The sequence below is a fragment of the Chionomys nivalis genome, chromosome 8, assembly GCF_950005125.1.
Source record: "Chionomys nivalis chromosome 8, mChiNiv1.1, whole genome shotgun sequence".
NCBI classification, from domain to species: domain Eukaryota; kingdom Metazoa; phylum Chordata; class Mammalia; order Rodentia; family Cricetidae; genus Chionomys; species Chionomys nivalis.
The window spans coordinates 40,093,508-40,120,773 of NC_080093.1; the positions used below are offsets into that span (position 1 = coordinate 40,093,508).

Consider the following 27,266-nt stretch of genomic DNA (forward strand, 5'->3'; position numbering starts at 1 on the left):
TTCCCAATGACAGTGCGATCCCAGTCCCCCCTTGGTGATCATATAAAAGCAGAGAAAGCATTAGATTGTTCAGAACAAAGACTTGGGCTCCCATCTGGTTTCTTTTTTTTTATTTATTAAAATTTTTTCCACCTCCTCCCCTCCTCCCATTTCCCTCCCACTCCCATCACCCCCCTCCCTCTACCTCTCCAGTCTTAAGAGCAATCAGGGTTTCCTGTCCTGTGGGCAGTCCAAGGTCCTCCCCCCTCCATTCAGGTCTAGAAAGGTGAGCATCCAAACAGACTAGGCTCCCACACGGCCAGTCCATGCAGTAGAATCAAAACTCAGTGCCATTTTCCTTGGCTTCTCAGTCAGCCCTCACTGTCAGCCACATTCAGATAGTCCAGTTTGATCACATGCTCCATCAGTCCCAGTCCAGCTGGCCTTGGTGAGCTCCCATTAGATCAGTCCCACCATCTCAGTGGGTGGATGCACCCCTCACGGTCCTGACTTCCTTGCTCATGTTCTCCCTCCTTCTGCTCCTAATTTGGACTTTGGGAGCTCAGTCCAGTGCTCCAATGTGGGTCTCTGTCTCTATCTCCATCCATTGACGGATGAAGGTTCTATGGTGATATGCAAGATATTCATCAGTGTGGCTATAGGATAAGGCCAGTTCAGGCTCCCACTCCTCTGCTGACCATGGAACTAATTGGGGAAATCCCCTTGGACACCTGGGAACCCCTCTAGAGCCAAGACTCTGGCCAACCCTAAAATGCCTCCCTTGGTTAGGATAGCTTCTTCCCTGCTCCGATATCCACCCTTCCTCCATCTCAATTATCCCATTCCCCCAAGCTCTCCCCCATCCTCCCCTTCTCCCTTCTCTCTCCCCATCTCCCCTTCCCCCCAATCTATCCCCATCCCCCTGCTTCCAACTTTTGCCTGGTGATCTTGTCAACTTCCAATATCCAGGAGGACAACTATATGTTTTTCTTTGGGTTCCCTTCTTATTTAGCTTCTCTAGGATCACGAACTATAGGCTCAATGTCCTTTATTTATGGCTAGAATCTGCTTATGAGTGAGTACATACCATATTCATCTTTTTGGGCCTGGGTTATCTCACTCAGTAAAGTGTTTTCTATTTCCATCGATTTGCATGCAAAGTTCAAGATGTTATTGTTTTTTACCGCTGAGTAGAACTCTAAAGTACGTATGTGCCACACCTTCTTTGTCCATTCTTCTATTGAGGGGCACCTAGGTTGTTTCCAGGTTCTGGCTATTACAAATAGTGCTGCTATGAACATAGTTGAACAAATGCTTTTGTAGTATGATTGGGCATCTCTTGGGTATGTTCCCAAGAGTGGAATTGCTGGATCCTGAGGTAGGTTGAGTCCCAGTTTCCTGAGAAACCGCCACACTGATTTCCAAAGTGGTTGCACAAGTTTGCATTCCCACCAACAATGGATGAGTGTTCTCCTTACTCCACAACCTCTCCAGCATAGGTTATCATTAATGTTTTTGATTTTAGCCATTCTGACAGGTTTAAGATGGTATCTTTAACAAATGGTGTTGGCAAAACTGGATGTCAATCTGTAGAAGAATGAAAATAGATCCATATCTATCACCATGCACAAAACTCAAGTCCAAATGGATTAAAGACTTCAATATAAATCTGACCATGCTGAACCTGATAGAAGAGAAAGTGGGCACAGGAGACCAATTCCTACATATAACCCCAGCAGCACAGACAATAAGAGCAACAATGAATAAATGGGACCTCCTGAAACTGAGAAGCTTCTGTAATGCAAAGGACACTGTCACTAAGACAAAAAGGCAGCCTACTGACTGGGAGAAGATCTTCACCAACCCCGCATCAGACAAAGGTCTGATCTCCAAAATAGATAAAGAACTCAAGAAACTAGACATTAAAACTCTAATTAACCCAATTAAAAAATGGAGTACTGATCTGAACAGAGAATTCTCAACAGAAGAAGTTCAAATGGCCAAACGACACTTAAGGTCATGCCCAACCTCCTTAGCGATCAGGGAAATGCAAACCATCTGTTTTTTTTTCATGTGGAGACAGGCTCCAGGTTAGTCCCTTTGCTTAAGTCATGTTTCAGTCACCAGCTCAGTGCACTTTCAGCTCTGGCCGTCACTAAGAGGTGACAGGGCTCCTGTGTGCACAAAGTAGAACTTAACGTTATGGCATCATGTATTGTGCTTAACTCTCCAAAACCTTTCAACTTCAGTGGACTAAAACTTATTTTCAGGAACACAAGCATTCGGTGAAGATGGAAGCAAAGATAATATTGGCTTTAAATAACCCTGGACATAGACGCAATCATGAAGCATGGGGGATTGGATAATATCCTGGAACAGGCTAAGTGCAGGAATAAAAAATCAAAGTGGAAGTGACCCTGTGAGTTCTCCTTAGTATTCAGGAGCTTTTTTCCTAACCATTTTGAAAGCAAACAAATCTAACTCTGGCTTCAGACATTCTGTTTCCTCATTTTAAACCTGGTTTAGACAGCTTTGCTCATTATTTAGACTGCTCTCAGAACTGTGGGATAATACTAAAAATCACGTTTGAAGGCTTTTATGTAATAGAAATTAAACAACACTAATGTTGTACAATGCAGATCTCAAGAAACCTGATAAAATAAACATCTAATACCTTAACTGGCCTGCCAGATATATGTGAATGATTGCTTTCTCTTCTGAAAGACATTAAAATATGATAAAGATTATTGCAAGGTCAGGAATATTCCCAGTATTAGGGGAATGCTCAGAACATGTGGAACTGAAGACATCTCTACAAGATAAACATCTTAGGAGCTGGGTCACTCTGGGTAAGAAAGGAAAAGCCCTTTGGTCTACATAGACTGTCTCACCTTAAAGGGACAATACAACAGTGATCATTACTGAACCAGCACTGTCTCTCGAAGGTGCCTGAAACTAGTGAACCCTGAGGGTACTCTTTAACCTAATTACTGTCTTGCAGAAATGCATTTAAGAATGCATGAGCTTGTGGGCCAGCACTAACTACTGTCTGTTTTCCATCTCTTCTCCATGGTCATAGGATGCTCTGGCAAGTTGCGATGTGAATGGGAATGACTTGGATCCGATGCCTCGTTACGATGCAAGCAATGAGAACAAGTAAGACTCAGAGGGCGGGCTGGCATGTGGCTAGCCGGGAGCTCATCTTACTGCTTATGTTGAGGGAAGTCTTCTCTTTGAGACTCTTGATAATAAATGATCTTTAAATCACAACAAAAGAAACAGGTATCTATCTTTTCACCAAAGTTTCTGAATAAGAAAGTGGAATTGTCTACAAAGGGGAAAAATGGCTACAGACAGGGCCCTGGGGGTGGATCAGAATCTCCAGATCCTGAAGATGGAAGTAAAGATGTTGGCTCCTGAGTTAATTAGCCCATAACACAATTGTATCGAGATAAATATGCTACGGGGAAAGACAAAAAGAAAAAAGTAATTCCCGAAGATTAACTTACTGTTAAATCCAACGTGTTTGTTTGGGCATTGCAGTAGAGGGCACAGATTGGGTTTTACACCATGGCACAATGGAACACTCAAAGAATTATTGCCAGACATGGGCTGCATCTTCTTTCCTCTCTCCCTTCCTCATCAAGAGGCCCAGCTTCTCTTTCCAGTTAGGGTGGCCGTTTTTAGCAAATGCACGTTCCTTGGGTAGCAGGATTGTATCATTCTTCAGTGGGTAAGTGCAATGGTTTTTCCCAGTTACAAGGACCATCAGCAGATATTCCGGATCACTAAACCACATCAATTGACCTCTTTAGTTCCAAACTCCTCTGAGAAAACATTATAATTTAGAAATTCTCATGTGACTTTGTCTTAACGTGTTTGGGTTTGGACCACTGAAGTTGCAAAGAGGACTGACTGCCTTGACCATTCTTTGTGTGCTATTTGCAATCCGCTGCTTTTTTGCAGGGGCAGGAGCGAGGTGGGGTTAAAGACAGGTTTTACTGTATCAGCCCTGGCTGTCCTGCCTCTGCCTCCCAAGTGCGGGAATTAAAGGCATGCACCACCCTCCTGTGCTTCGCTGCTATTCTTAAGGGGAATATGTCTTAGATTGTATTTGGCTGTAAGTGAGTCATTAAGTTCAGGTAAAACCTAATGACCTGGAAAAAACTTTCTGTTGCTTTCACCATCAACAAAGAAGTTTCAACAAAGAAGCTGTAGAAATATGCCATGTTTTAATATGAACAACCAAGTATATATAACAAATAAGGATCTGGAGTGGAAACAGTAATATATATATACATTTATATACGAAGATGTTTCCAGAGCTTTCAAACAAAAGAAAATGAGACTGTTATACTTAATAGTCTTCTATCAGACCTAGCTTTTATTGTCTAGAATATAATGTTTTGTCAATATCACATAAGGGGTTAGAGCTTCAGGCAACATGAGCTTATCTATCTATCTATCTATCTATCATCTATCTATCATCTACCCATATCTATATTTATTTTAGCTCAGTTGCAAACTAGCCTGAAATGACTTGAAGCATTCAGTGTTTAGAAATACACTTTCACAGTGGAGATATAAGATATCTTTGGCCTTTCATATTTGCTTTGAATTTAAAACCTCGCTAAAGATAATCTTTAAAATAAGGAAAATACACTGCTAGTACTTCTCTATGCACCATCCTGCGCTCATGAAGCATAGGCATTCCTAACAGTACTCTACAGAATTGTACAACACAGAGAAATAACAAAATTGCCATCTGTAGCACTCACAGATGTCATTGTCCAAGCTGTACACACAGTAGGGATGGAATTAAATAGAATTCTAGTCTTGTGATTATTAAATCGTTGAATGTATCAAAACTGCAATAAGGTGATTCTTTACCTTGGAAAGAACCCGACGTGTGCGTCTCTGTCTTACAAGCACAATTATACCCATTCCTGCTCATACTCTTACATGCAAGATAAAGATAAATGTGGAGAACAAGAGTGGAAATCAGAGCGGTGAGGAAAAATACAAAGTAGAACAGTGTTAAGCGGAATGAAAACTGTACACTACTGGTCAGGATGAAGGCACATCGGTGAAGGGGAACGGACAGGGAAGTCACGTGAGAGCAGGTAGAAACTGCAGTGCCGCTAGAGTGACCACTTGTGGCTCATTGGACCTGTGATGAGAGCTCCGTGTGTGCTCCCACCTGTTCAGCTTATCTAGTGAATTTTGTTTTGTTTAATTCACCTAGAGATTCTAAGAGAAAATTGCATGTAAAGAAGTGCCACTTCCACATATGCTCGGCATAGTCCCTAATGGATCAATCATGCCGGAAGAGAATGTTTATCAAAGCAAGTGTTACAGCAAAGCTGACTGCAATATACACATTCACTAGATTTATCACCTCCGTGTTTGCAGAGAGAAAGGGGGCTGCTGGGAAATGTCTAGATCAACTTAATGACCAAAGTGTCCTCCTGTAGGATGTGAATCCACAGATATGCTGTGGGTAAGAACAGGAGACCAGTGGCTTGAGCCCTCAAGCTAGATATGTCTAAAATTGATCCCTCAGCTTGTTATATATAAATCTACCTGTGGTGAGATTTTTCATTGAAATGGAGTGGTAATGGTGGCCATTAGAGGTGTGTCTGCTGTAAAAATGTAGTTCATTGAGTATTGGTTTTCCTAGTGATATACAGACTATCCATTTAAGCTTATATGCTAGTTAAATAATATAGATTGCTAATGGGTTGCATTGGAAGAATTTCTTTTAAACTTGCCTTTTCCTAGGACTTTTGTTCATGAATCACTGGGCTCCCACTCCGTCTGGAGCATGCAAGTGTGTCCCAAATTGACCTCCTCTAAGAACTTAAATGGTTTATTGAGTTCAATGGGAGTTTGATAGATGATACTAGCATTGTTCCAGATGTGTGCCAATATTTGTAGTCTTTAAAAGAAAGGTTTTGACTGAAATAGAATTACATCACTTTTCCCCTCCGTTTTCTCTCTTTAGTTCCTCCAAGAAATACCTTACATGAATCCCTCCTGTATCCCCACCCACCTTCAAGTTAATAGCTTCTTTGTATTATTATTATTTGTGTGTGTGTACGCACATGCACACATACACACACACACACACACAACCTGCTGAGTCCATTAAATACAACCTGCTGTTTTTTGTTGTTGAACATATAGTTTCAGTGAAGATTACTCTGAATTGGATACTCCATAAGGGGATCATCCTTTATTTGTAGCTTGACAGTAAAATAGAAAAATGTTCAAGATCTCACACCAGCATTCCATGTATGTTTGTGGAAGCCTTAGATCCCCATGGTACAGACGTCACTTTAGCCTCTGTAGTTCTACCTGTTTTTGTTGTTGTTTGTGGGGTTTTGTTTGGTTTTGATGTGTGTGTGTGTGTGTGTGTGTGTGTGTGTGTTCCCTCTTGGCTAGCTAAGAGCATGTATTCTAGCATTTATTGTTAAAATACCTCTGTTCAGTGCACTATACTGTCAGATGCAATTGATGGATACATCTTCAAGCATGCGTCCATGAGTAGATAATCCTGTTTAGATGAGGCTCTCATCACACTAGGAATATGAGTGGATTTGCCTGTAGAGAACAGATAACAGAACCTGAGTTCTCTGTTATTAGCTTTGGTTCTAACTACCCTGAACTTTGCTACTTAAAAATAGTATATAGAAAGTAGCAAAACAATGCTCACTCTAAAAATAGCTGTACAGTGTGTAAAACCCTAAACTAACTGCATAGCTCTTATTACTGTCATTATATGTTCCATTCACTTTTCTAATTCCTTATAATCAGTTAGAAGTGATCTCAAAGGTGATGTGAGGTGGGAAATGTGGAGACAGGGGTGGGGCACCCACTGAGAATCAGCGGAGGGAGGTCAGTACAGAAGGAGAAGGAAAGACATAATACTAAAACTGTTTGAGTAAAGCCTCAAGAATCTTATCATTTTATAATTACCACAAATTATATATAGTATATATGAGAATTATGTGTAATGTGATATATATCTCATATATCATTTATACCACCTACCACATATATAGAAATCATATGTGCTTGTGCATATGTATATATATTTATTAAAGCAAGTTATACTACTTGGTTGACAGTGCTCCCCACAATAACCATAGACTACAAAACTACAAAAAAAAATAAATAAATAAAAGGAAAGAAAAAAGAAAACAGTACCAGATACGGGAAACCTCCTTTCAAATGGTTGGTGATTCAAATGGTTGGTGATGGTAGTCCACGTGACTCTCCTAACAATAGAGACTACTGAGGTAGCTTTTGGTTATCTCTCCAAGGTTGAAGGAAAGCTCCTGTTGCTGAACACACCACACCCTAAGGACACAGGGCTCAGTTGGATCTAACATGAAAGCCTCCCTCCTGCAATCTAGTTTCAGCAGGGAGCAGAAAATGCTATGCAAGTTGCCAAGAGAGGGAAACAATTAATTGGATATAAGATCATTAAGGGAGTAATTCCAATTTTTAAAAATATCAGAATAAGGAAGTTGAGGCATGTGCTATGCAATACTACCTTGTAAAATCAGACCAATTGGTTTGGGAGTGTATTTATAATCCTCTAGTACTTGGCTACATTTGTTCCTTCATTTTTTAATAATTATTGTTAAGACCTTACTTTGTGAATAGATCTGTACTAAATGGATGACTATGATGATGAAATCTATATTGATTGTGAATAGACTGAATTGGGAACGAACTTCATAAGGAACCAATGGCTCGAGGGTTTTTGTTGCCAGTAGAGAATATAACCTCAAACGTACATGAATCATCTCTCTTAGACTTACATGACTGTGATTAGTGCCAAAGCTTTGAAGTAAAGGAAATTACTTCAGAAGTACAAAGGTATGCGGTTCCTTTCCTCACCACATTTTCAGTGTCCAAATGGTGATACGTTAAACTTATGCTATTGATTATAAAAAATAACATTATAAGAAGAGACCATAAAAACCAGTCTTCTGACCCTCCTTTGCCTTCATTCATAGGAACCTCTGTTGTTGCAGACTTCAGACAGAGTACTTCCCTGCAAATGAAACAGTCTCACAGTCCCCTGGCGTTTTATCGCTCTACTCCTGGTTCAGTAAATGAATTATTGATGTCTGAGTTAGAGCAGCTCTTCCCTTGGTTGCCTCATGTTAAATGTTCTCCCTGTTTAAGCCATGGGAAAGTATGTAACAGAAGATGATGTCACTGTATCATATCGGGTTTGTGGTGTGTGGCTTCAAAATCCAATTGCGTTGCAAAAGAAACCAACCTAGAAGCTACAGTCATTTTCTTACGGGCATAACTTATTTTCTGTTTTCTGTTTTTGATCTCTTATTCTTAAGAATTACCCAGAGTAGATAGAAATACGTTCCCTCTGGTTCTTTAATCTTTCGCACTTTCTTTTCTGGTTTTAAGAATGTTAGCATGGTACAGAAACCAATGTGTATGTGGTGGGGCGGGACTCTCTCATTTCTGCGCAGCTGTTGCCTGGAGATAGTATTCCAAAGGAAAGCCAATGCGTGTAGATTATAAGAGAAATACACTAACTCAGTACTAAACTGAAAACCCCACACTGTAAGATCTGTGACCATACCAGGCTGAAGCATTCTGATTTCTCCATACCAGCAATTTGACCAAATTGTGATAAATAGTTAGCTATTAACTTGGGGTGTCAGACAGAACCTACCAAAGAAAAGGAGTGTCATTACCATAATCTGAATTGCTTTTCTACAAAGTTTCTAAAATTTTTCCTTAATGTGTTTGCAAGATAACAGCTCCATCTAGTAGTTTCTTGCTCTCCGAGTATCAAAAAAAAAAAGAAAAAAAGAAAACAAAAACAAAACACCACAGGCATAATAGCATGAACTGAAAATACGAGAATCTTCACGTTCATAATGTTTCATGATGTTTTATACTCTTTATATACATTTGCCGTTGTCTGTTGAAGCTTCGATAGCAGTGTGTCTTAAACTGGATATTTTACAAGAAAAAAAAGAAATTTAATACATACTTTTGGAGGATGGCTAGTCCACTATCAAGGCAACAGTAAATTTAGTGTCTGCAGAGGATCCCGTTCTTAAGAAAACACTTTCTGTATAACTTCACATTGCCAAAGGGACAAGCAAACTCCTTCACACATGTTTTATAAGGGTACTAATTCCATTTACCAGGAGAGTGGAAGGGTATTGGGCTGGCCTTCCCAATTGCAGGAACACTAGGGTTCCCTGCATCCCTGAAGACCTTAAATCCTTTCAGATGGTAGTAGTAGAGATACCCTGGGAACTACCTGTTCTGGTCAGGATTTATAACATTGCACTATTGGTTCCCCTGAGCCCTGCCTATGTCTGTTTATATCCCCTGCCTAAACTACATTAGCCATTATTAAAGAGCTCAGTATTCTGTGATAGGCCTGTGACTGACCCAAGTGTCCGTCTCTACTTTATTTAATTTGCTGTCATGTAAAGCAAAAGGAAAAACATTCAAATACATCCGAGGACAGAAGTAATTAAATTTGAGAGTTCTTTAGATGGCTGTTTATTCTTTAATGCAGGTTGAACAAATACAGAAAGTGGTTATCTAACCTCAAATTCCTATACAGCTGTTACCTGAAGTATAAATATTCATCTTCATAAAATTACATTAATTATTCCAGAGCTTGTAGTCATGCTAATGCAACCTTCAAACTCCTCTGTTCTGGGCTGGAGAGATGGCTCAGCGGTTAAGAGCACTGACTACACTTCCAGAGGTCCTGAGTTCAATTCCCAGCAACCACATGGTGGCTCAAAACCTATAATGAGATCTGGTACCCTCATCTGGCCTACAGGCAGGATACTGTATAAATAAATAAATACATCTTTTAGCCGGGCGGTGGTGGCGCACGCCTTTAATCCTAGCACTCGGGAGGCAGAGGCAGGTGGATCTCTGTGAGTTCGAGGCCAACCTGGTTTACAAGAGGTAGTTCCAGGACAGGAACCAAAAACTACGGAGAAACCCTGTCTCTAAAAATCCAAAAAAAAAAAAAAAAAAAAAAAAAACAAACAAACAAAAAACAAAAACAAAAAAAACCAAACTCCTCTGTTCTGCTCTTTGTCAATTTCACTATTTTCTCCTCTAGGATTTGGGGACTTATTTTCTTGGGACCCACAGGAACAGCTTTGATAAAGACTCCAAGGCCATAGGTTAAAATGAAGTTTGGGTATTATTTATGCGAACCCCATGTGCTGTTGACATGAATAATTGATAGTTGTTTGAATTTAAATTTCTTATTTAAAAAACAAACCCACAACTTTCTAGTGCTCTAAAGCAGATGGAAATTGCAGTAAGGGAAGAGATAAGTATCCTTTTTAAATAATGAATTAAGCATTTGAGCAGGTTTTCCAAGCAGGTGTATTTATTTATCTTTCTCTTTTAATCTCCTCCTCCGTGTGCCTATAGTTTTGTTATTTCCTCCCCTCCAGAAATATGTATGATCACAGAGCGTGAAGACCTTGTGAGGGGAGGGTGTCCTTGCTAAGCACTAGCAAAGAGTCCAAGAACTCTCTAAGCTGATCGGATGGCAAATCTCATATGAGATATTGAAGAAGAAGAAGAGAGAACCCTGCTTTTCATTTGCTGCATGTACACCTAGCAGGACCAAGAACATGCCGAAAGCGGACTTGAATTCAGCCTTGTGGAACAATCACTTTGCTATCTTTGAGATACTATTTAGATAGTCATTACATTTTAATTCTTACCACATGTCTTCTAGGTTAAAGGACTAGTTAGAATTTGTCCTGCGAAACCAATAAGGTTGCCGTATTTTGGGTGTTCATTAATTCTGCTCCAATAGAAGCTTTGTATTCCTGTGTGATTAAGTATTAATAAATATATATTTACTTATCAGAAGGTCAGCCAGCACAGAAGACAGGAGTGATATAGACCAAATATTGTTCTGTTTGGAGAGGAGGCTTAGGTAGCAGCCCAGAGCCCATTGCCACCATGTCTCTGACCTTGCTGGGGCATCCTTCTCAGATTTTCCCTTGGTATCTCAGTATTCCTGTTCATCTCGAACTACCAGTAACTTATGTACCTGTGGTGTTGTTTGGTTACCATGTAAACATAAATAATAAAATTAGCACTTTTGCCTTATGCTTATATACCACTCATAACACCTCACATTTGAGAAGTGTGCCCAAGTTTACTGAGTAGCACGCAGACTTTGTGTTTGTTTGTTCCCAAACTGTGTATTTACCCACAGAGCTAAATTAGTCCATAGATGAGAAGTTGGTGTCTAGGTTGATGACAACCTTCTGGAACTGTCACAAGCAGAATTCAGTGCCGTGTGCCTTGAGCTCTTGGTCCCCAGAGTTGTGCTTCTTCAGAGAGTAGGAACATATCTGCAAAGATCTGTAATGTCACACAGATCACTGTGGCTTCAAACAAGGAGCAAGGATTATTTATTTCAATAAATAATTATATAGCCTGGTTCCCACAAGGCAAATTATTCTGTTGAAATAAATGAAGGGAGGCTATAGGGTGTTTTTTCAGAGATCATAGAGGGCTAACTACTGTCGCTTGCAGATACTCAAAGACAGACACAGTATTAGCTGTGTAATGGGAAGGAAGGAGGAAAGGAAGGGAGGGAGGGAGGGAGGGACGGACGGACGGACGGACGGAGGGACGGAGGGAGGGACGGAGGGAGCGAGGGAGCGAGGGAGGGAGGGAGGGAAAAAGTAAAGGGAAACAGGCAGGTTTGAAAGCTGGCTGGCTTTCGATTTGTTGTGATTGATTGAATATTGTCAAGGTGAAGCTAGATCTTGGGTCTGTCCATTTTCAAAAAATCCTACTAATACATATTAACAGCTTTTAAAAGTGAAATTTAATGAGTACCAGCTTCACAATCCAAGTGAAACATTTCTGCTGGGCGGTGGTGGTGCACGCCTTTAATCCCAGCACTTGGGAGGCAGAGGCAGGTGGATCTCTGTGAGTTCGAGACCAGCCTGGTCTACAAGAGCTAGTTCCAGGACAGGCTCCAAAACCACAGAGAAACCCTGTCTCAAAAAAGCAAAAACAAACAAAGAAACATTTCTGAAAACTGTATGAACCTGCTACATGTATGAATGCTAATATTATTACGGAGTTTGTACGAAGTAAGTGTTCCAGGTCTGAAAAAACAGCTTAGAAGTTACTAAGCATGTATAGCTCTTCCAGAGGATCCAGATTTCATTCCCAGCACCCAAACTGCTGCTCATAACCATCTATAACTCCAATCCCTGAGTATCAATGTCTTTGTATGACCTCTTTGAGTACCAAACACATAGTACACAGACATACATATGCAGATAAAGCATCAATATACATAAAATTTTAAATATTAATTTTTAAAAGTAAATATCAAAATAGAGTGTCAGTTTAAATTCCAGAGGTTATTGGCCTCCTTTCACGTTGTTTTATGTAGTGGTTCTCAGCCTTCCTAATGCTGTGACCCTTTAATTCACTTCCTGATTTTGTCATGACCCCCAACCATAAAATTACATTCATTGCTACTTCATAATGAATGACATTTTGCTACTGTTATGAATTATAATATAAATATATGTGTTTTCCAATGTTCTTACGTGATCCCTGTAACAAGGTCATCTGACCCCAAGGGCGTTGTGCCCACAGGTTGAGAAGCACTGCTGTTTGGAGCTCAGACTCTGAGGGTGGGATCATGTGAGGTAAAAGCCACTGACCCATGTCTTTGCATCTGAGTGAAGTGCTTTGTGAGTGCTCTGAAAATGTAGGCCGTGAGAGAAAAATCCACTGTAGAAGACTGGATGCAAAGGGCACCTGGGAGTGAGAGGCTTTCTTCACTTAGAAAGGACTGATATCCTAAGGTATATCAGAGAACAGTACGTTTTCATTGCGGGTACCTCATTGACCATCTAGCTATCTCTAAGGAACTGAGGGCTTGACAGACTCCCTTGAGTCTCCTCTTGTTTGCTGTCATCCCCATCTGCCATCTCATGAATTTTAGAAGTGACCTTTGTTACAATAGTTTACCTCTTCCTATTTTTGGATACCCATATTCCATCTGCATATAATTTACATATGCTAGTATATGCATTTGAATTTGCATGAATTACAGAGAAAATTCCTTGTGGTGACATCCTGAGCTGAGCTGAGCTGACTGCTACGGGTTTTGTGTGACCTTCTTGCTTTTGGATGGCATTTTCTCCTTCAGAAGTTCATCCTCACCAGAGCACACCCCCTCCCACACCTGTTCCAGTTACCAAATATAGAATCCTATTTTCTGCCCAGTCCTCTAGCTCCGATGGGTCAGGTTGTTGTGCGTGCCTTCTATCCCTTTCTTTTTCCATCCTCCTGATACCCTGATCTTCCCATAGACACTAGTATTGTTTTGTCATCATGCCCAAAGAGCCGCGCATGTTGGTTTCTAGCATTCCACTCAGTCCTGACATCAGTCTCTTGTTACTGATACCAAGTGACCTCACTTGAGCTTGCTTTAGGCAATGGTTTAGATTATGGCCTGAATGGTTATTGAATGTCAGTCTCTGATAAAGCTTACTGCATTTATGTTCCCTATTAGAGTTATGACAGAATGCTTTAATATCCTCCAAAGGACTGCGAAATATTTGATCTTGGAGTTGAAACAAACACCTTTGTTTTTTATCCTATTTCTTAGATATTTGCCTAATGTATCACCATGGGGAGAGTTGGACAATGGAGTGGAAGAGATCAGTGAGTTAAGGGACTGGAATTTCCTGAAATTTAATTCAAAGGAAGACACGAGGCGTCCAGTGAGGGGCGCTGTAGGGAATAGCTCTGGTAATGATCATGCATTTCCTTCTGATCCACACTGAAGGCCACTGGGATGCAGGTGGGAGAGTCAAGGTCCTTGCCTTGGCACTGCAGCTTTTCCTGCAGAGATGCCTTGGTGACTCTGGCCTCATTCTGAATTAAGATCAGCTTGCGGCATTGTTAGAGTGTAATGGCAAATACATATCTGTATGCGTGTCATTCATATGGTTAAAGTCTTTATGGCTCAAATGCAAATAGGAGGAGCTACTGGGAAAGCTGTTTCAAGTTATATTGATATTCTATATTCCATATCTGTTCATGGGTGCCTTTTGTGTATCAATCCACTCTATTTATGTTCTGCTGCTGCTGTGCTTGAGTTTCTTTGAGAATCTCCACTGTAAAACCTATTTCAATTATAAGGGATACTGACTCATGTTTAATTCATCCTGGTTGAAAGAGAAGACCCATTACTCTCCATATAGCTGTCAAGACTTGCTTTTTCCTTGTCTTAGAGAGATGTTAGGCTAAGAAAGAACTTTCTTAAGAAGTTACTCATATCTTAAACTCACATAATGTTTTCCTTAAAAGATTTATGGGTTTTTGAGATTCATATAGCTAGTACATGTCTGTAAATTTCTAAGGCATATATTTGAAGTGGAAAAAAAAGAAAAATGCTTATGGGTGAGAGAGGCCCAAGTAATTCCTAGGTAAATTTCATTTTTAAAAATGTATAATCTTTCTGTACACTGAGAGAATATATTAAGATGTACCTTTTAAAAAGGGCCTGTGCTGAAACATGAGCAAATATCATATGCTGATGTTTGAAGTTAGCTGTATCATTATAAATTTTTGGAGCTTGATGTATGCTCATTAATTGTTTCTGTGAACACGTCTGTAGCTCGGATAAGTCTGATGTGTGATTTGGATGTAGCAGAGGATAACACTGACCCCTAAAGAAGCTTTAGCTCCTATAGCCATGGGCTTTATACCCTATGAAATCTAACAGATTTATTGTATGTTTTTTCATGAGAGAATAAGAAGAAAGAACAAAGCCTTGGTACTCTTTTAGCAGCATTAGTCTGTCCAACACTGCTTAGATGGCTCTCACTTGCTCAAGCACAGAAGAGCGAGCCATCTATGACAAAGAGGGTTTATAGTTTACAAAGGTTCTATAGTTTACAAAACACTTTTACATATATGCTCATATATCCAGTTAAAAACTCATGTCTGGTAGGGAGACTAGATTCATATATATTTTATACACATACACACACACACACACACACCAGTTGTGGTTTATGCATGATGAATTTTCTGCTTGTGAATCTTGGTGGAAGTCGAGGATTCCTTGGGTATTGTTACTGAAAATGCTCAAAACTGCATATCTCCATAAGCTTTCCTTGCTGTTGTCCAGGGTGCCCCGTGTCAACTGTACCCTAAAAATCAATAGCCCCTGCCTGTCACTGGCTGACCATCTCACCTGAAAGTATCAAGTTTGAACTACTACCAAAATCTTACACATTTTCACCAGGAATATTCTGTACATGGAGCTGTTTTGTGCGTGAAACTATTTTAAAATTTTCCAAAATCACCATTAGGCTTTGAGGGCAAGACAAGTACATTTTCTTTAGACTTAGATTTCAATCCCCCAAGCGTCTCATTATATATGCAGATATTCAGAACTCCAAAGTCTGAAGCACTTCTTGGTTCTAAGAATTGCAGGTGGCGATACTCCGTTGTTTCTTAGCATGATAGACCACGTAAGCTCTCATTCATTTGAGGAGTTGTCTTTGCTCATTTCCTCTTTTTGTTTCCTCTCTCAGTTTCCATCCATCCCCATCTCTGTCATGCCTCATTGTGTTTTTCTTGAGTGAAGAAGAAATGGTTAGTTTACAAATGGTCATAGTTGACCCAGCACTCATCTACATCCTGGTGGGGCCCCAAACAATTCTGAGCATCCCAGTCTCTTTTCAATAAACTACCTTTCTGCCTAACTAGGTCAGTCCAAGATTTCAGAATTTAAAAATTATGTGTATTTTCTTGGAAGAAAGTAAAATTAAAAGTAAATTCCTATCATTTATGAAAGTAATTCTTGCCCCCAAATTCATGTTCCTCATATCTCATGAGACAGCCTAACTCAGAGCAGCTACTAGATGCAGCTTCTAAACATAGTCTTCATAAGTGAAAGTAAATCATGGAACAATTGTAATTTGTTTATGAAGGTAATTGTGGTGCTTATAAATAATAGACAATTTTTAATTTATGAGAACAATTATAGTTCAGCTATAAGAACTTAATGCTTATTTTGTGGCATGCAATTTCCTGCTGAAAAGAATTTTTCTGTAAACCTACTAAGTCCATATTGCTGCTTTGGTTATATGTTAAAAATGAAATTACTATCCAAGTGGTGGTGCACGCCTTTAATACCAGCACTCAGGAAGCAGAGGCAGGAGGATCAATGTGAGTTCAAGGACAGCCTGGAATGCACAGAGAAATCCTGTCTTGAAACAACAACAACAAAAGTGAAATATTGATATATTTATGCTAATTGGTTATTCAGCTAATATGGCACAGTGAAAAGTCACTGGGAAGAATGTGACCTGGAAAGCATTAACTTCTCATTCTTTCGTGGACCCACGCTACCGTATCTTGAAAGGCCTCAGAATGGGGAAGGTTAGGTGGGGTGGGTGGGATTCCCTCTTCCCACCCAAACTGACTTTTAGAAACGTACCCTACTTCAGAATCTTTTTCAAAACCTTTATTACATAGTGAAATGCCTCTTAGAATTGTACTTGAAGTCAAAGCTTTCCTCATACAAAACTCAGTTAATTAATTAATTGTAGACTCAGCAGTAGGAGCCCTAAAAATGTGGTGTATAGGAATTGCGTCCCATCTTGAAAAATGCCTGATAGGAGCAAATAATTAAAAATGAGACCTTGTCTGTAATGAATGGCAGTGCCTAAATATCAGTGAGATTCCTACAGGCTTCCTGATGACATGGTCTTGCTTAGCCAGTGGCCTTTCTTTTTCTTTTTCACGTCCTTTCCTTTCGTTCGTTCGTTCGTTCGTTCCTTCCTTCCTTCCTTCCTTCCTTCTTCCTTCCTTTTTTTAAGGCAGAGAGCCAGAGTTTCTTTCTTTCCTTAGAGTGTCACCTTTATGTGGAACTCACTATTGTCCCTCTGTCTTCAGAGTGGTTGTCAGCTTTGTATCACTGTGACAAAAGGGCAGAGGTAACCAGATTAGGCAGAGGAACAATCTGTTTGCTCTGATGTCCATACAGTTTCAACCTGTGGTCACTGGGCCTGTTGCGTCGGCCTTTGACAAGACAGTGGCACACCCATTTGACGGAGGAGGTCTACTCACCTCTCCATGTGGCTAGGAAGTAGAAAGAATGAAATTCAGTATCTCTTTCAGTGGTACACCTCCAGTCACCTAACTCCCAGTCTTTCCCAGCTCCTAAAGGTTCCTCCACGGCCCAATTGCACCCATCCTTCTACAAACAGCCTCTGGGGACACTTAAGATCCGAACAGACTCCTCCTGATGAATTCCAAGTTCTTTAGAAATCTGAAACATGTCCAGTGTGTTTTTAGCCTCTCCATTTAATCCCTCCTAGATTGCATTCTAGTTTGAATTAGGGTTGCCCCTGCCCTGGTCATTGAAAAGTAGCATGCTTCTTTACTATAGCTGGGTAAATAGTTACTTTATATGTGAGTAGTCTTATTTTGCTATGCTTACATGTTCTTCAGTGTGCTATTAGCTTAGTGTATGCTGTCGTTACTATTAATTTAGTTGAGTGATTTAGTTGCATACTGCTGTATCCTTGCCCAAGGGTGGGATCACTGCCTGCTCATTTTTCACTTCTTGAGAAAATAAGAGGGAAAAGAAGGTGAAGAAACACAAGATCTTTACATTTAATGGTAAATGTCTAAAATCCATGACAGAAACAAGCTTCACATGAACATTACTTTAGTCTTACTGAGTTTTTGTACCAAAATGCCTTTGTTTCTTTTTTCTCTTTTTTTGGTTGCTTACTTTGTGTTTATATCAAATAACTATAAATTAATGAAAGTTTAGTAACAGAAAATATTAAGTACTTATTTGTTGCATGGATTTCCCTAGCTAGAGTCCAAAAGCTACCTACCCCCTGATAGCCAACTCTCTCCACTTTGTTCAGGCTCATAAAGGTTCAAATTAGCGTGGTATGATGGTGGTGATCTTGGGAGGTCTGGAGCACAAGTGTGGAGCAATAGTCTGCATTGCCTGTTCCTTAAGTGCATCTGCTCAGAAGTGGGGTAACAGCTGCAGGTGGGTTGGACTTGTGGGCACTTGTAAGCTGGAAGAGTATGGGGTTCTCAGCTCTTCCAGTGTCCCACGTTTTTCTATTACTAACAGGCAAACTAGTAAACATAAAAGATGCTAAAGTCGTGCAAGCCCAAACCAAACCAAATTCCTGTGTGAAGAGGGCAGTCAGGCACATAGTTCCACTCCTACAAGAGGAATTGTTGGCAATTCCTCTCTGTTGAGAGAAAAAGGTACCGTGTTCTCTAAATTGATAAACTGACCATATTGAAGTGGGAAGCCACACATCCAAGAATATTTGTGCTACATAATTGGCCTTGTTGGGGGGAATAAGGCCACAAAGTTGGGTAGGAAGGGAATGGGGAATCTGTGAAAAAGTGGGGGAGGAGGGGAAATTTATGTACAAAATTCTCAAATAATAAAATACTAAAAAATAAAGTAGAAAACAATTCACCTTACTTCAGATATGAAGATGAAGGCAGACTCATTTAGACTCTGAAAATGAAGACTACAGAGTGCATAGGAAGAAAATGTTGGAACTTACCTGGGGCTGTGTTTGTTTGTATTGATTGATTCCTATTCCTAGCTGGCTGAAATGAAATTAGGAATTAATTAAGCTTTAATTTAGAGGGAGTTTGGTTTCAGGTATTATGTGCTGGCCTTGCTTCAAGTAAAGGAAGCAAATTGGGGGCATAAGCTTTTAAAAAGGTCTTCAGTATTTTAGGATGAAAAAAACTGAACCATTATAAATGCTGATTGGTAAAATTTTAAAGAAATGCATTAATTATCGACTATGTTGACTGAGTTGAAATGGCTTCCTTAGTAAAAATAAAGAAACCAGGAGCAGACCAATGTCAGCTTTGCATGTAGCTGTTACTTCAACAATTATAAATTGTTAATTCAAAAATTATAAATAAATGACTTCCATATACTCAAAAATGATAGTACTTAAGGCCCAACATTTCTACATATTTTTGACTATTGTGAAGATATTAGTCTTGATGAGGTGGGAAAGAGACCATATTTCAGAATTAAGGTTACAAGCTAGAAACAAGAAAATGTATCTCAGCAGAACAAATATGACCCTGAAAATCTGATATGGGGTAGCTGGAGAGATCCTCAGTGGTTAAGAGTACTTGCTGCTCTTCTAGAGTGCCCACACCAGGTGACTAACACTCACTTGCAACTCCAGTTCCAAGAGATTAGACACCAGCTTATGGTCTTGAAAGGTACATGTATGCATGTCCACGCACACACACACATGCAAACACACTTATAAATCTAATACAGAAAAAGAAACTAAAGGCTGTAGGAATGACTTTAATCAAGTCCTGTGGCTGTGGTCACTTACCTGTCTCCTGTATATAAAACAGAGAGAAAACAGCAGTTTGCAGTTTGTTGTGAGATTTATAGATAATGCATTCTGAATGTTCAGAGTACCAAAGGCCTACACCCCATGCAGGAAACCCTGGTATTGGAGCTAACTTAGAGGTTTAGCACCAGGAAATGTGTGAAAATTCAAGCCAAGTCAGTCATTGATGGCTGCCAATCCGATGTGAGAATTTTTTCCCACCTAAATTGAAATATTTTTTTATCTTAAGTAACGGTTGACATAAGTTGGGATCAAATTATTGTAATTTTTATTTCAGTTGTGCAGAAGTGAGAGGAAGAGGCTTTGCGAGTCTCTGAAAATCTCGATTGCCCTAAGACTATCATTTCTCCATTTCATAACAAGTGGTTATTTCCAAAGACTTCTCTAATCTTGATAGTAGATTCCCCCCACCAATGGTGCATTTCTGAATCTCCTCCCCAAAGAGGGTAAGCTTTCTGCCTTCTCTGGAATCAGAGCATCCCTCCCGTCATTCTCATTTGCTAAGAGGCTGCAAAAAAGAATGGAATCATAAATATTAAAAGGAGTCCTTGCATTTGAAACTTCCATATTTTATTTAAAAATTTACTTATTGGATGGTTTTATAGCAATTTGTTCTTCAAAGGATGATCAGCAACCTCACATCCTTTATTGTAGCTGGAAAATTCTGAAGCCACGGAACAGAGAGGAGCTGTTGGTGTAGACAGCTCTGTGCTAGCGAGAGTAGTCCCCGCTGCCCATCCTGGCGCAAGAAGACTTTAAAACCTGATGACTTCAACATCCTTATTCAAAAATTTGATCTACCTTGTTTTCACCAGTTGGTGACTGGTTTCCATGGAAATGGAAATGGAATAAGCATTTCTTGTTTTAGATTCTCAGCTGTCCCATGCCAACTGAGAGCTGTAAATGCCATTTGGTTAACAGCAAGGATCCAGAATTCTTCCATTTTAAAGTGGCAGAGGGAGAGGGAAAGAAAACGCTTGCCAAGTCATTGCACTTCTCTCTCTTTGAGAATAATACCATTTTATGATTGTCTGAGCCATTGACTGATGATTGTCAGGCACACACTAAGTCTAACGATGTCTCTCCTGGGGAGTCTGTCCTAATACCCTTCCACCCTTCACACTGCAGTTCCACTGGCGTGGATGTCATCCTGGCTCCCCACCTGCTGTGCCTGGGGTGGGCAGCGGAACTGAGGATGATCAAAGCGTTGAAAGGAGACAGTTTAATGATCTCCGTGATCCAACCTGAGGGGGAAAATGTCTCATTAACGGAAGTTGGGGGACTGGAAAAACTCTTCGCTTTTGGTAGAATGCTGGTTGATTTGTCATCAGGATTTTCCATGTCTGAGATCACTGTTCATATCCACTGTATTTCCTAGAACTCTTCAATCGAAAAGAATGTAGAGAGCTAGAAATAAATGCTTTCACATAAGATGGTTAAGCATCAAAAAAACAATTAGACGTTTGTCTTGCTTTATGACTCATTAAGAGTTGATTCAATATGAATACTGTAATAAAACCTATTATCATTAATGTACGCATTTGCTTTCAAATTTGTTTACATACTAGATTGGAAAGTAATGCAAGTCTAGTTCTTAAGTATACGGAATGCAGGTCTGTGAACACACGGCTTCTCACGGAAGTTATAAAGGAGTTTCTCCGTGTCCCCATGTCTTCCCTTAATGGGGAAAACTAAATATGATTGCTTTCAACCTCTGATTTCCTCTCTGTCCTTTAAGTGTGCTCTCACACCTAGCCAATCAAGCAGTGTGTCAAACAAGATCCTTACTGTTAGACAGAGTGAACTATGTGAGAACTCAGGGAGAGATCTTAATGGTGTTGGGCATAGCCCTTAGGGCCTGGTGTTTTCCGTCATCACATTATGTTTATGGGAAGGATTACATTGAAAACTGCTTTGGTGCAGACAATTCATGCCTTCTAGCAACTGGCAAAAGATGCATTTAGGGTGAAGCCAGAGACTTGCATAGAGTGTCTCATGTAGGTCAAGGGAGCAAGCCAATTCTTACCGTAAGTGTTGTTTTGCTCATCATTGTTTCTGCCTTTTTAAGAGAGAATAACAAGTTGCAGCTCTTTAGCCACAAGTTGTCTGGTTTGGAGATCCGTTGCAGGAGTGATTGTGTGTAATATGGTCAACACCATGTCTAATCAAAGTGGTCGAGCTAATCCCTGTCTAGGGCAATCCTCAGGTTGATCTGGCCAGTGATGGATCCCACCTCTGGGAGGAGAGCAGTGACTGATCCATTTAGCACCTACTCTGATAAATTACTTTGATCCAGCAGGAGTGATCTGCTGTCAGCATTTGAACCAATCACTGATTGGATCCATTCTGTGGTTAACATAGTGGTGAATCATTCACTACTTAGGCTAATTGGAACTTTGATGTGATTAGTAGTTAATCTTCCCAGGGCAGGATCCAAACTAACTTTTTTCAATCAATAGCTGATCCAATCTAATTAAAGTCAACCTTTGATCCAGTCATTGGCTGATGCAAAAAGAATCCCCTGAAAGTGAGGCCAGGATCTTATTTAAATGAGTAAGCAGCAGTTTATTTGAACAATGAAAGTGAGATTATGAAACTGCACGTGATATATTATCTAACAGCACATAGTCATCATCAGTCTTACGTCAGTCAGGAATGAATCATGCTTGTAGTTTTTCTGAAATATCACAAAATGTGAATTTTAATAGGGGTCACAAGCAGATTCAGTTTGTAAAACTCTTTATCGACTGTTCCAAGGAGCATCTGCAATTGTTTTATTGACAGGGCCTTCTCAAGGCCAAGGTCACCGTGCCATCTTTGCTGATTACCCTCCCTTTGTCTTACCAAACTCTCTTCTGATTCCCCTGTCAACATAGCTTTGTGTGTGGTTTAGCAAGCACTGTTGTCCATGTGAATGTTCATTAAGCAATTTGATTGACTTGCATGGCCTCCTATTGTTTGTATGCTCACAAAGATGTCCAGTTGCACACTGGGAAGGAAAGGGATGTTAGAGTCCGCGTTGACATCCCATGTGAATTTTCTTTTCTGTTCTTTCAGTTTTGCCCCCAACACGGAGTACATATCTCCAGAAAAGTCTCAAATCACCATCACTTTGTTCTGGCCCTGACAAGTTTGGACAAGTTAGGGGACTCATTCGTATTCCAACTTGAATACTTTGTGTTTTATTGTTGTGGAATCTTAGGACTTGGTTTCAGGAGATCTGAATTCAAGAACTGTATTCACTTGGGATACTGCCTTAAGCAATAAAAATCGGTTTTTGTACCTGTAATTTGGACATAAAATACATGTAATACAAGATCATTTGAGAAATAAAATAGAATTTATGAGGAAGTATAAAAAACAACCTGATAAATGACATTTAAAGGATTTTTACAAATCTCCTTGATTTTTATATCTAAATTGTATATTGTATTATACATTCTGTGTGTGTGTCTGTCTATGTGATTTGCATGCAGGCTTCGGGGAGGGAGGTGTGCACACTTATGCAAGGTTACAGAAATCAAAATAGACGTACTCTATCACTCTCCAGCAAGTCTCTTGAGGCAGGGTTTCTCTACCTTGGCCTCCAGTGTTCTCTATGAGACTGGAAGCCAACAAGCCCAGAGATTCTGCAGTCTCCCCTAACCGCAGAGCTGCCGTATAGGTGGGCACTGTTACCACCAGACTTGGTAAGTGGTGTAGGGATCTGAACTCCGGCCCTCATGGTTGGGTGCTGGTGCTCTTAACTATTGAGCTCCCTCCCTCTCCGGTCCCAGACACTGATCTTTCCTGGATAAGAATTTACAGAAGGTATTAAGCTGTGTAAAACTGTATTCAGTATTAATAAAAGAGGCTAGAAAAGGTAAAAGCAAAAATTCATCATGCCTAGAAAACAGAGTTTAATTCAGATGAACTGGGGATCATTTGGCTGAGAATGATTTTCACATTTTCAGAAGGAAAAACAGAAGAAAAAAAGTGCCAAAGCTTCATGCTGCCACATAAAGTCAAGTTCATTACAGACAGTGATTATCAATTCATGTCCTTGCACTCATGCGAATACCATCATAATAAGATCTATCCCATGTGCTATTTTAACACAAAGTGTACTGGGTGCTATATACATTAAATTGTCAAATTGACAATTAGGAATTAGGATTTTTGTTTAAAGGAGGTTTGTCCTACTTGTTGGGTTAGTACTTCTGCAATGTTAAAAAACCTTCTAGTATGTCTGAAGATGTCATGAAGTTTGCAAAGGGAACCAGAGCTGTAATTGGCAAGTCGGGGCTGGTGCTTTCGGTGTCACTACGCTGAAAGGATTGCATGATGGGTGAGTAGCTTTAACTTTTCTCTGGATTCCAAGATGACCCTGGTACTCCCCAGACCTGAAGAGTCTGGCAGAAGAAATTTGATCACGCTAAGAGAGCACTTAGACCACAACTCAGTGCTACTCTTACCTGCATTTCACATAAATGGGAATATACCATAGTCACAGATTTTCATTATTATTCCTTGGAAAGTAACACTCCTGTCTTCCGTAGTTTGATAGTTTGCCTGTGATCAGGAAACAGTCCCCATCCAAGTGAGCTAAGACATTTATAATGCCACCTCTGTCCACCACCTCTTAACAGATTTTGAACAAATGTACTTTTAGACATTTTATAGTAAGTATTGAATGAAATATTTTTAAAAATATTCTAACAAAAGCTAATAGAAGTGGATCGTGAAATATATTGTTAAATGAATGCAGGTGTGTACATTATTGTTTAAGATTTCTTGGCCAAGAAAATTCATTGACATTACATCATATCTCATGTGTTATTCTTGCCTTTGGATCCTTAGTGACAAACACACCCTTCAGGACTTGGTTGATTCTCACTACTGATTTGGTAAAATTATTTAGGCTGACGTCATGGGAGTAGTTTCATTTGTTTCAGTTAAGTCATTACAGCAATAGCTATTAAATGCATACAGTGTGCAGGTAAACATAGAATATTGTCTATTCTGAGTACATTCTAGCACCCCAGTGTATTGTTTTGCTACTTAAGACATATTTATATAATATTACTTTCTGTGAACATTTGAAGAAAAGGAAATTTACAGAAAAAAAAAGAAAGGAATGAAAATCATAATTTGATGCAAGCTGTTTTTCTTTCCTTACCTCTGTGGGCCTTTTTCCAGTCTCTTGGCATATGCATTCAGTGTACACCTCATACTTCATGCATTACTGAGTCCTAATTAGGAAATTTTCTTCTAATTATGATAACGTGAAATTATAGGAAAATCAGTCTAGGTGGCAAAGGGGAAGCATCCAGTCTGCATACTGAGCATTTTCATGGGCACCAACCCCAAACCAGAACCACTGATGCAGAAACTCTTAGAGCACTTTGCTCCTAAGCCTTGATTAGCATGTACAGCAATACTTGATAATTATTTGCATAAACCTAGCAACACTATGCCACTGGTCTTAGGTTCAATTAGTCAAACTCATAAAGCTCATTAGGCTCCAAAGGAAATTTTTCCTGTTTTCTTAGAATAGACAAATAGCATGCCAGGATGGCAGTCTTTGTTTCTCTTTAAAGTGTGTGAGCACTGTGTGCTTGTGTGTGGGGGGGTGCGCATGCGTGCATGCACGTGCGCACCTGTGTATACATGCTGTATGCATATGTGGGCGTGTGTATGTAGAAGCCAGAAATTGCAGTTGGGTGTCTTCCTCAGTTGCTTCTCCACCTTATTTATTTCACAGGGTTTCTCACTGGCACTGGGGCTCACTGACTCAGCTAGACTGGATAAGAAGCCCCAGAGCTCCTCCTGTTCCCCACCTTCCTAGCACTGGGATAGCAGACACCACTGTCGAGCATGGTGCCTCTTCTGTGGATACTGGGGATCCAAACTGGAGTCCTCATGCTTATACGTCTATGAATTACACTATATGAATACATAGCTTCTCTGGCTATGCAAGGAAGGGGACATTCCATTTCCTGAGTTGAGTCTCAGAAGGTCAAAACTGAAACTTATGTGTTTATTATCCTGGCCCCAAAAGTCCCAGTGCACAAAATTCAGGCAACCATGTTTTGGTGTTACTTTGGTTTTTGAGATGGGCCCTTGCTATAAGCCTAGGCTGGCCTTGAACTTGTGATCCTGTCTCAGTCATTCATGTGCTGCGATTATAACCATGTACTACTACAACAGCATTCGGTTTTTTTTATTTTTAGACCATGTTTGCTAATTAGCATCCTACTTTTATCAGCTATCAGGCAAAACAGCTAGAAAGTTCAGCCACAGTAACTTTTCATAGATAAAGACAAAAGGTTCTGTTAATCACATGTGGAGATGCTCCTGCACCAAAATTATGAGCCTCAGATTACTCAACTCCTTAGGTTCTAAGCTTTTGAAACAAGATTTAAATGTAGATAGAAGTTTCTTTCCTGTCCAGTCCCACAGCCATTCAATCCCAAAGAAACATGCAGAGGCTTTTATTAATTATATACTGTTTGACCTAATTATATACTGTTAGATCAGGCTTATTATTAAGTAGCTCTGACAACTTAAACTAACCCTTAATTCTTGTCTATGTTTAGCCACATGGCTTGGTACCTTTTATCAGTGAGGCATTCTCATCTTGCTTCCTCTGTGTCTGGCTGGTGGCTGTGTCTCTGCCTTTCCTTTTCCCAGAATACTCTAAGTCTGGTTGTCCCACCTATACCTCCTGCCTCGCTACTGGCCAATCAGGGTTTTATTAAACCAATACAAGTGACAAATCTTTACAGTGTATGAAAGCATTATCCCACAGCCTTGTTAAACATTACAGAAGAAGACAGGAGAAAATGAAGGAGGAAGGGAGGGGCCAATATTGTTCAATAAAACATCTTTGGGGAGGTGCTTTGGCAATTTCCAACAAAGGATTACAGGCAAGTTGTGGTTTACTTGAAGAAGGTGTTAAAATTGAGTGTGAAGGTGTATGTATATTTGTGGTTTCACATTCGGGAGACTGAGGCAAAAAGATTGTGAGCTCAAATCTAGCTTAAGTTACATTATGAGTTCTGGGTCTTCCCTGGCTACAGAATGAAACTGTTTCAAAAGACAAAAACAAAACAAAAGGAGAAGGGACAAAAAGGAGAGAAAGTATGGGGAGAAGCAAGTTTTCCTTTCTGTTTTCTTGGGTTGGAGACAATGTTTATTTCTGTAACATGGACAAATAGCCAGGGGATAAAACTCAGCATCCTCTTAGACCTTCCAAGGGAAAATTGGACCCTCCAGATCTATGTCAGTAAACTTTTAAAAGAAACCACTTGATACTTAACTCACAGAGAACAGACCCAAAATGAATCAGCAGGAATGAGTAATTTCTAACTGTTCATAGTCAGAAGGTACGGTACCTGAAACAGTTTCTCAGTCCTCTGTGTATGGTAGAAAATGACAGGAAGTTGTTTCTAACCCTCTGGTTACATGGAAAAAAAACTAGTAGATTGGTGTGTAAGAATGCCAGTCTGGTAAGAGCTTCAGTGAGCTTGGAGAACAGGGCTTTAGACTCCTCTTAGCCTCTGAGAGAAGGGAAGAGCATCCAGGAGTCAATGCAAGGTGTAGGCAAGCATGAGCCATTTCATAGGAACCAACCTAAGTACCACATGGAAAACTAATCCTTTAAAGCCAAGGAGGGAACCAAAACCAAAACAGGTGCAGGCCTGGAATACTAAACAGCCAAGCCAAGGGCCTGCTCACCTGTCCTGGTTAAGATTGCAGAGGTCAGTGGGGAGCAAAGATAGATAAGGAAGAGGCCAGCTGCCCGTCTCTGTGTCAGCACTGCAT

The 27,266-nt window shown here is 40.0% G+C and overlaps 1 protein-coding gene across 2 annotated transcripts in view; it reads left to right on the forward strand.

Moving 5' to 3' along the window:
• The window catches only part of Pcsk5 (proprotein convertase subtilisin/kexin type 5), a 409,270-nt gene that overhangs the window by 130,930 nt on the left and 251,074 nt on the right, over window positions 1–27,266 (forward strand). For both annotated transcript variants that reach the window (XM_057777813.1, XM_057777814.1), the window contains exon 5: window positions 3,059–3,135. In XM_057777813.1, the coding sequence (XP_057633796.1) occupies window positions 3,059–3,135 (77 nt within the window). The remainder of the gene's footprint in view (window positions 1–3,058; window positions 3,136–27,266) is intronic.